Source organism: Zonotrichia albicollis, chromosome 3 (assembly GCF_047830755.1).
Source record: "Zonotrichia albicollis isolate bZonAlb1 chromosome 3, bZonAlb1.hap1, whole genome shotgun sequence".
Lineage (NCBI taxonomy): Eukaryota > Metazoa > Chordata > Aves > Passeriformes > Passerellidae > Zonotrichia > Zonotrichia albicollis.
Window position 1 is genome coordinate 25,253,014 of NC_133821.1, and position 10,538 is coordinate 25,263,551.

Below are 10,538 nucleotides of genomic sequence, written 5' to 3' on the forward strand. Positions count from 1 at the left end.
AGAGTGCTGTCACCTCGAGAAACAAGGTGAGTGCCTCACTCCGCTGTGGTGTTGGCGTGAGATACCTCGGACCTGAGCCTCATCCAGCCTGTGCCGAACTCCAGCCTGATCCCCCTTCCTCCAAGGGCTGCCTGTGGGCAAACGCCTGGAGCTGCCCTCGGGTCGGGGCAGGCACTGCGGGGAGATACAGATTAAAAGCCCAGAGCAATGGTTTGCCCTCGCTGAGGTGGGAGGTTGGAGGGGTGCAGTGGGTGGGAAGCTGCTCACCTCGGGAGGGGGAGGAAGGGCTCAGTGCGCAGCCCGGGTGTTCTGCGCTGGAGGCGGCTCTCACTGACAAGTCACAAGTGAGGAAATAAACTCTCAAAAGGTAGGTGGCAACAAAACCGGGGCAGCTTCGAGAGTGCAACAGCGGCATCTCGGCCGGCCCTGCCCCGGATCAGCGCACCAGGACCGGCCGTGCCCGTACGGGAGCCGAGCCCTCGGGAAAGGGTTCGCCCCGGCTGCGCTTCACCCCTGCGAGCGCAGCGCTTGCTGAGCAGACAGAAATCCAATCCCGGGGCCGGCTTTAACTCTCGCACTTCTCCTTTCTTTGCGCCCGTGTCCCCGCAGCCATTTGTCCCCGGGCGGCAGCTGGTGCCTGGCCCGGGGGGCTGCGCTGTAACCCGAGCCAGCTCCGCAGCCGGGATGCTGCGGGCGGGACGGGCTCAGCCCGCTGCTCCTCCCGCTGGCTCTCGGCTCTCTGGGAATCCAAAATGGAGCAGGCGTGCTCCCGCGGGTGTGGAGGCGGGCGAGCCGTGCGCAGGGTGACTCATGAGCCGAGACCGCAGCCGGGGCCTGCCCAGGGCGCTCCGGGCCGCAGGAGGCTGAGGGGAGCCAAAGGCAGGGCCGAGATCCGGGCTGCAGGAGGCTGAAGGGAGCCAAGGGCAGGGCCGAGATCTCCCTCCCGGCTGGCTCTGAAAGCAAACACCGGGCACCTGGGGGAGCGAGGAGGGAGGAGAGCGCTGATAAACGAAGCGGTGGGTTAAGGTATCAGATGTTTCCTGCTGGGATTTGATGGCCTGAAGGACGGGGCATTCCGTGCATTGGCAGCGGGCAGGTCCCGCTCCTGGGGAGCCGCTCCAGCCCCGAGCATCCCTCGGCACACGCGGGGCAGGAAGGGCCACCACGGGCACCTCTGTGTGCCGGGCAGGACAAAAGCCCCGCAGCAGGAGCGGCCCCGCACAGGGCGAGGCTCCCTTGTTCTGTCAGGCGGAGCGGGGTCACAGCGCGCTGTCCCGCCCCTGTCCCTCGCCACCTGCCGCGGGCGAGCACCTCCCAGCCCTCCTCCTGCAGCCCGCACCGGGTCTCGTCTGGCCCTGACTGCCCTCCTCCGTGGAGGGAAAGAACAAAGCCAGAATTTATTTTAATTGTTTATTGTATAATATAAAACTACAAAAGTAAGACTGCTCATTTCCATGTACATTTGTCCAATTGTTTTTTTGATTACAGCCCATACCTACATGTGAATACAGTAATCTGGTTTCAGATGTCTGTAATATTGCATAGAAAAGGCACAGCTCTAAGGTCTGTGGGAGGGGAAGGGGAAATACAGCCTTTTTTCTTTTTTTTTTCTTTTTTTTTTCCCTTTTTTCTTTTTTTCTTTTTTTTTCTTTTTTTTTTTTTTTTGACAATAACAAGCCCTGTTCAAACAACCATGCACTGAACATGTCACACTATTTACACCTTTTCCAGAATCTTGGCCTTTGCAGGCACTAGTATGGAATACGCTCAGAATTAGATAGGAGTTGAGGTTGGGATTTTATCTGCAATTTGTGTTTTTAAAGAGGTTCCAGAACTTGCATTAGGCTTATTTTCAGAAAAAGAAAAAAAGTGCTTAAAAATAACTAATTTATTTTAAAATGTTCAGTCTCGTTAATTAATAGAATATTGAAAGCAACTTGCACAGAAGCAGGATACTGAAGCCTGATTGGGGGCGGGGGGTTGGGGGAGGAAAAGAAAGAACAAAACCAAACCAAAAGAAACCCTGTAACAAGAACAAAAAGTTCAAAACATGCCAGAATGAATTAAACCATTTGTCAGACAGGACCCATTGCTATGTACTCAATTTAATAGTAATAAAGTGTAAACTTTGGATTCAAAAGTATCAGTTTTAAATAACCCAGGCTCTTACCACACGGCGTTGAGGAAAATCCGAATTTCTCCTGGCAGTGAGTGGTGGCTCCTGGCGCGTTGCTGTCAGGGGGCTGCAGGCGGTGCCCGCACAGACCGAGCCGCTCTCTCCAGCAGGAATGCTCCCCTTCCCTGGCTCCCAGGCTCCGGAGGGAGTGCGGAGCCCCGGGCCCAGCTGGCCGGACACAGAGCTGGGCTTTGAGCTGGACGGGACGGGAGATCCTGCCCGGCCCCAGCTCTGGCACAACTCCTGGGGAACACCCTGCCCCTTCCAGGGCACCCGGCCCCAGGGAGTTCTGCTGGGCCTCCCATGCGTGTTTGAAAAACAAGGGAAGAAAACATCTTTTCTAAACCTTTCCCAGGCCAGCACGATGGAGATGACTGCGTTTGCTGCTGCCTTCAGTGGCAAATTCCAGTAGCGTGCCAAGGGAGGCCCCTCTCGAGCGGCCGGTGGGGGGTGGGAGCCTGATTAGAACTAATTTTGAACATAACCCTGTCCCTCCTCCATACCTTTTTTTGCATATTTCAAACAACCAGACCCATATTAGAAAAAGAGTGTAGGGAAAAAATAATCTTGTGATCCATGCATATCCTGACTGGAACTCAATTCTTTCTGAATCTGGCTCCCATACCCTTTTTCATACAGATTTACATTCCTACAAGAGGATACATTCCTACCATACATTCTGTACATGTTACAATCCAGATGTTGTTAGCTTCACAATAAAATAAATATATTTACAGAAGAAAAAAAAAAGAATAAATAATTTAAGAAAAAAAATCACTTCAAATCCAAAGCCCTCTTATTCTGCTCCCATCTTGTCACTTCATTGCACGTTAATGTCAATCTCCATCCCTGGTGTAGGTCTCAGAGAAATTCCATGCTTGGCTGCTGTTGGGACCATGGCACGGGCCCAGCTGGAGACACTCAGTGACTGGGCAGGGGGAAAGCCACAGCTCAGCCCTTCGACCCAGGCCCGCAGCAGCCTTCCCAACCTTCTTCTGAGTCCCACAAATCAAGTAGGTTTCTGTCCTGGGGGATTCCTGCAGGGATTCTGCCCCAGGACGTGCTTCAGCACCAAGGAGCCACAGACACTGCCCAAGCGGCAGGCTGGATTTAGAGCTCAGCTCCTGCTCTCTGGGTACAAAAAGTTCCCTTCAGCTGACTCCCCTGAACAGCACAGGTCTCTGAGAAGGGCACTGATGGGAGCTTTTGCCTAGCAGGTGATATTTAGGCAGGTGTAAATACTTAAATAATCCCAAAAAACAGATGGCTCCAGTGTCCTGCAAATCAGTTTTTAACCATGGTAAGGCAAGTGCCTCCAAGTTACCGAGCCTGGTGCTGTTCCAGGTTTGTGCAGCATTGTGTTCCCAGGTACTCGAGGTGCAGGGACAGAAAGGCCGTGGGTTCGCCTGCAAGGGCTGAGGACTGCTGTGGAACAAGGGCTGGGTGGAGCTGGAGCTGTCCCTCCCCTCCCTGCCCTCCCTTCCCCTGGTCCCTAACGCTACACTTGGTCAGTGGTTCTCCATTTAAGTATAACCTCCTTTCTCTTTAGTCTGCAGATCCATCAGCACCCCAGTGCTTCACGGAGCTCAGCTTGGGAAAAGAAGAAAGCAAACCCACCCCCCTGGGCCAGTGCTCCCCTCCTCCCCCAACCCTGTCTCTCCCTGACAGATGAGCTGGGAGCCAGAAGCGCCTTTTGCAGCTGTACATGATGCATTTCATTTCCATTAGGAGTTCCTTCATTGCAAAAATGTATTTGCTCTCATCCTGTGTCTGTGTGCATATCTATGTTACATCTATCTATATACTAATAAATATATATGGCCTGCTTTAAAGTGCCAATTTACAAAAAGCCGCCTCCTCAAAAGGCAGGCAAGACCCAATTTCATCCGTGACAAGAAGGGAGCAGAACTGACTGAATATTGCCAAATGACGTAAAACATAATTTAAAATTTCTTAAATAAATATAAAAGTTATTCCTAAAGAAGCCATAGGCATGTCAACAATACAGGTTGTAACCGGCACTCAACAACTAAAGTACCATTGGAAAACTAAAATGCCATAGCAACTTCAGCAATAGGCATGATACATTGCAAACATTTTTTTCTTTTTAAATTAAATGTACACCACAACGAACTCAGGAAAAAAAAACCCAGCTATTGGTGCAGTAAGAAGACTTCTCAGGTGTTACGGGGGAGGGGACCATGCATAGAAAGCTGTGTCTGTATATTCCTTGTAAAACGGGTCTATAAAGTGTAAAGCAGGTAACGCAGTTGAAAGAAGAACCCAACTCTATACGAGATGCCAAGTGATGTCACACGACTGGCTCCAGTTTCGACAGCAATGGATATTGAAGCAAGTCCATCCAGTGCAGGTACGAGATGAGCTTCACTGCAGTAATACTGAAGCTGCCTTTTTCAGCACTTAGCACAGTGAGGTGGGAGAGGGGAGGAGAAATGCTCCAAGAAAGGGCGAGCGCACGCTCCCAGCCCCGCGCCGTCAGTCAGGGAGTGCCACGGGAGCCTGGCTGGCTCAGGCTCCGGGCTCCCCTCACCATCGCCAGGAGCTCCGGCTCAGGAGGTGCCGATCTCCGCCGGGTTAAGGCTCCAGGTGGGGCGGGACGGGGGCTGCGGCCACGGCAGCGCTCAGGAGCTCCGGGGTGAAGTTCCACAACTGTTTCCTGCCAACTGCTTCACATACGTGTTGGAAAGGACATGGCTCTAAGTTTCAGGAATCACAGTAGTGCGCAGTGGGTACAGCAGGGAGCAAACACTTGTGAAACTCCGGCAGAAGCAGCTCCCAGCCCTTTCTTAAAGCACTTTTTTTTTTTTTGTTTGCATTCAGGGAAACCGACTGCAGGCTTATTTGATCCAATTTTCTCTTTGCACCATACACATATAAAACATTACAACTCTGTATAAAAGTACAAGTGGTTCTTGTACATCTGAATTATGCAGGAACTATGTGAGCAAATCCTATCAAAATAGCTATTTTTTTGTGTGTATAAACAGCATTTGTTTTTAGAAAAAACAATACCATAAACTGCAGAATCTGTACAAAAATATAAAATAAATTTGGGCAGCAGTTTCTAAACAGCCATGTAAATGCAACACTTAAAGAGGAGCAGGTTAATGCCTCCAAAAGGCTGAATTGCTAAAGTCAACCTATACAGGGCTAAAATGGTATTGAGATTATCTAAATAATAAAATTTTTTACCTCTTGCAATAAAACTTATAGAAAAAATAGACAAGTATGCACATGCAATTTACAGCTTTCCCCAACATAATCCTTGTGCTTAGCTTTTACCTTTTTTTTCCTTTTTTTCTTTTTTTTTTGTAATAACATAACATTGTCTACAATACATATTCTTTCCTATACCAGGATATTCGGTCTTCCTTGAGGAACCACTTTAAAAAAAATACATTAGAAGTGGTCATACATGGATGAAGGCACTCCAACTCTGCTCGAAGCAAAAACTAGTGTGATCCTTTTCTTTTCAAAAAAGGCAAGCAAGGATGCATGCACAGTGCTGTGAATCGGGGCTGGGAGGGACTATGGAAATACTACCAAGTGTATATACTGGTACTTAAAATTAAAAAAAAAAAAAAAAAAAAAAAAAAAGCAAAAAGACAAAAAAAAAGTTGCTATATTTCTAATATTTTTAAGACCCAACAAGCACCTCCATGATGTGATCCAGTTCTGTGAGATCCATTTTGAAAGGCTGATTTGGAGTTACTGGCTGACTGCTGTATGGAGCGAGAGTTTTTAGGAGCTCATCTGCTGAGACAGGAGCCATTTTTGAGGCAGCCCCCGTGGCAGATGTGCAGGGGTCAAAATCATACATGGACGTATCAATGTCAGCGAACAGAATGTCATCCAGGGTCAAGTCTGTGAGGAAACCTGTGGAAGCTGTTATCTCAAAGTTGCCAGGCAGGGGGTCCATGAGTTTGGATTCAGCCGTTCTGCTCTCCAGGAGGCCCTCGGGCTTGTGGATGTTGGACTCGCTGGGCTGGGCTTTCGAGTCGCCGGCTGCCGGCTCAGCTGCTACTGCCTCTGCGGAGGTAGGTGCTGGACAAAGCTCCTCGATTTCGTCCAAGGCTGAGGAGAAGCTGTCCTTTACTGGCTGGAGAGCAGGAGGTGGTGGCTTCGTCGGACCATCGTGCTGGACAGCCGGGGAAGTGCAAAAAGTGTCGTCCTCGAGCAGAGAGGCCGGGGTGAGGCAGGACTCCAGGGGCATAGTGCTTACCAGGTCGGCGGGGAGCAGGGGCGGCGAGGCCAGGTGGCTGAACGCCGGCTGCGCCTCGCGGAAGTTGTCGCTGAGAGGGTCGGCAGGCTGCGAAGCGCCCACAAACATGGGCCTCAAGCTGCCTTCTTGTTTGAGTTCTTCCTGGATTCGCCTCAACATGTTGTTAATTAAAACTGTCTTTTGCAAGCTTGGCTCGGTTAATGGCCTGTGGTTATAAAGTTTCATAAGGGAAATGTTGAAGATAGTCTGACGCTGTAAGGTGTAAGACACCTTAGAGGGACCGTCAGTGGGAGACACCACTTTGCCTTCCAGCCCATCTTCATGCTCGTCAAACTTCCGCTTTCCTCCTTTCCCCAACATATATCTGCAAGGGAAGAGAGGAGACGGATGAAGGCAGCAAGGCAGGTGCACATCTGTCCCCATCAATAAGTCAGCCTTGGCCCACAGCAGCGTGATGGGCAAGCAGCAGCCACCCTAACACAGGGCTCTGGTCCATCCATGTTTAGGCATGGCTGTGCTGGTGAATTCCAAGCAGGAATTCAGACAGCATCTATAATAGTCAAGATCTGGCATGCCTGGCAGCAAATTTCCTCTTTCTTACATTAAGCAAATACCTGTCCATAGGAGCATGAGCCACAGGCACTGTACTGAACGTTTCCTTACATTCCCTGACTGAGGCAGTGCTATGCCTGGGAATACAAATGTAAAGCACTGAAGTTCTCACAATGAATTTCCTCTTTTTATTGAAAAGTGTGTTCGCAGGGGAAGGGAAGTGAGGCTCAAGCAATTGTGTGTTGAGAGAAACTTCCCCAGTGAGGTTGGGAGATCAGCCCTTTGGTACACCAGGATATACACATATGGGTTTATTTAGCTGATAGCCTAAGGACTAAAGTACCAGAGCAGGAAATGCAGTTATTATACTCAGAATTAGATATATTACAGAAGAAGAAGAAGATCTGTCAAGTCTTTTACTCTAATCCTCAAGACCACTCTCTGCACTACACTCTGCTGCTGGTCAGATGGCAGATTTTAAAGGAAACAAAGGGGATTTTACCAATATTTGCCCCATATTATAAATAATTTCTGAGCTAAGATTAAGTAGGGCAGTTCAGTCCCCAGTGCCATCTCTTCCAGGATGTTTCAGAGTGCCTGGAAATGCTCCTGTACACAGCACAGTCCCAACATCATTTTGTGACCATTATTTTTGTGACACCAAGATCCCCCCAAACGCAGAGGAATGAAGGAGCTGCTGTGCTGTGACAGTAGCACAAGCTGGCATTATGCTCCCTCATTTTCTCAGGTAGAACGGTGAGGTGCTGGAGCTCTAACCCGCTCACTCTTTTAATATGATCACAAGGAGCTCCCTGTTCATTCTTGTATCCTTCCCTCTGTTTAACAAATTCTTCTGGCATGAAGAAGTCTGCCTTGTTTAAAGAGAAAAAAAACCTTAAAAAACCTAAAAAATCCCCCCAAAAGTGGAAGAGGCTTTCTAGCCACAGGTATCTAGAAAGAAGTTGCAATGGCCATACAGATTTTTACCCCAGACCCCTTCTCACATTATGCAGCTATCATCTAGGAGACAAAATTTGCCTTCCTTATTTGAGTACAATTCCCAATCCACCCAGTGGAATTACTGCCTGCAAAACAACTGCACCAGGCAGGTCTAACACAGTTTGATATCACACACCAGTTCAGCAGACAGACAACACAGTTTAACAACAGAGACAAACATTTAAGAGCAAAGAGACCCTTGGAAAGCAGAAGAGGAGGCTAAAGAAGTCAGGGTCTCAGTGCTACAAGAGCCTCAGGGAGCATTTGCTGGGTGGTAAATCGAAAACCAGATCGGATGAAGCGAGCCTCTTCTGGTTAAAAATAAGTCCCAAATCCAGATAATTTTCTAGCATATTATGCAATTAAAAAAAGAAAGGGGGGGGGTGGGTAGGGAGCAGGCTGAGCAGAGCTGAGGAACAGGTAGGCTGCCATCCAAGCTGCTTGGCCAGCTACCAGCAATTCCTGCGCCTGGAATCTCGGGTGAACAAAACCTCTGAAATTTAGCACTGCTGGTGAAGTCTGGCTTTTCTCTGCTCCCTAGTGTCACTTCCATGGACTACTCTGGAGCTGCTCACATGGGTCTGGGGGGCGAGCGGGGGGCTTTGCTATTCCAGTGTTCACAGCAGACACGCTTCCTTTCACTTCAGACAGATAAGAGCATGAAAGGGAGGATGGGGCTAGCAAGAATTAAAAACCCTGCCCAATTCCAGCACGTTTTTAAAGCAGCATGGGGTTAGGAGGAGATGAGCAGCTTTCCATCCCTTCCTGCTATCTCCTCCCCCTGAAAAAAGACAGACTCTGACCTAAAGACATAGCAGTGCTCCTTCTACAATGCTCTATTTAAAGAAGACATTTTTAAATGGCTTCGGGACTAGAAGAGTTTGAAGTTTGTCAGCCTCTGCCAGGAATGTATAAAAACATTCCCTGTACAAAGCAAACCTTTTCCCCCATGATAAAGAAAACAGCCCAGGCTCCATTCCCTGTGCTCAGTTATTCATCATTGCCAGGTGACGCTGCCAAGCATTTCCAACAAACCCAACCAAGCCCATTTCCACCCAAGACTGAGGTGCTGGTAGTGAACACTTATTTAAAGCTGATCAGTAAGAACTGTGGGATCATCACTGAGTAAATACTATGATAACCTCACTACGTCATTTTCCAGGAAGCTCAGAGATAATTCAAGATTTCCTGTATGTGTGACTGTCAAGCTTTCACATCTCACTCCATCTTCATTGTAGCTTGATTCAGAGCTTGCCCTTTTAAAAGATAAAATAGATCAGGCAACTCCCAGGCTCACCTACTAGCTTTTCAGCACAGCTTTCAGTTTCCTTTTTCCCCACTAATACTCTCTGAAGAGGGTTTAACCCCTAAAGCACCAAAGCAGGATGTCAGCCTAAGCATGGAGGCTTTATTCCACCAAGGAGAGGGCTCAAATAAGCACTGCTAGACTCCTGGCTTTGTAAAATTTTATTTTATCCCCTTCTCCTCTGGCGTGCCAATGGGAATTGTAAAGAATGTTTTCCTCCAGTTTCCATAAATCACTTCATTCATGGCAAGCGAAGCAAGGAGGTGATATCTTCTTAGACCAACTGATAAGAGTTGGTAAAATAAGACATGCTTGGGGGCTTGCAAGTCTGTCTCTGGCTCTTCAAAAAGGAATTTCATAGTGTCTGACCATCAAAGCTTAAGACAATGTTGCCTGCTTGTTCTTTACAGTTCAAACCATCTCTTCCCTCCTTCAACCAATCACTTTCATGCCTGCATTAAAGGGATCAGTGTTGTATGTCTTAAGATAAAGAATAACATTTAAAAAAAAAGGAAGCTGTACGATACCAGCATTTGATCTCAATCAATTCTGTTCATCTCAAAAACTTTGCTTCTAGCCTTTCCAGCCAAACCTCCTGCTGGGAAAATGAAAATGCCAAACTTAAAAGATCAGCTTGACCAAAGATCAGTACATAAAGAGACAAACCCGCACCATCCCAGGTGTCAAAAGAGAGCTGTCCAACCAAGCCATACAGCTGTGACAAGGGCAGCCAGACAACACCAACCCATCCAAACGTGGCACTGCACAGGCAGAAATAAAGGGTAATGCTCATGGAAGGTCTTTCATGCATCTATTTTGCTGAGCAGCAACCTCAGCCAGATGTAATTCTGCTGCACTTTCATCCATTTGCTAAACACAATTTTGAGGCTGGGTGTTAAGAGTTGAGACTGGACGTCACTTTGTTGTTGTTGTTGCTGTTGTAATAAAGGGTGTTGCAGGGTTTTGGTCTGCAAGTGAGTTTTCAATGTTTCTTAGGTATGTGGAAGCAGAAAGGTGAAGAAAGACAATGGAAAAGCTGCATCTTTCTGGGGATTGGGGCAGGGGGAGTTACTTGGAGATCTTCCCCAATATTATCTACCAGTTGGCTCCAGCTCTGGAAGACCCAGAACCAAAAGCTAGACCATTGTTGCTGACAAAGATACTACTTGCTTTTTTGCCCATTTAGGGCGATTGCACGCGCCACAGCGCCAGAGAAACCCTAGCATTGTTTGGGAGCTGTCTTTTCTTAATTGAAAAACAAA

At 48.2% G+C, this 10,538-nt stretch overlaps 1 protein-coding gene across 7 annotated transcripts in view; it reads right to left on the reverse strand.

The window, feature by feature from the left end:
• Positions 1–1,396: 1,396 nt before the first annotated feature.
• The window catches only part of SERTAD2 (SERTA domain containing 2), a 79,059-nt gene continuing 69,917 nt past the window's right edge, over positions 1,397–10,538 (reverse strand). For all 7 annotated transcript variants that reach the window (XM_014268745.3, XM_014268741.3, XM_026794936.2 and 4 more), the window contains one exon: positions 1,397–6,783. In XM_014268745.3, the coding sequence (XP_014124220.1) occupies positions 5,835–6,779 (945 nt within the window). In that variant the 5' untranslated portion in view covers positions 6,780–6,783 and the 3' untranslated portion in view covers positions 1,397–5,834. The remainder of the gene's footprint in view (positions 6,784–10,538) is intronic.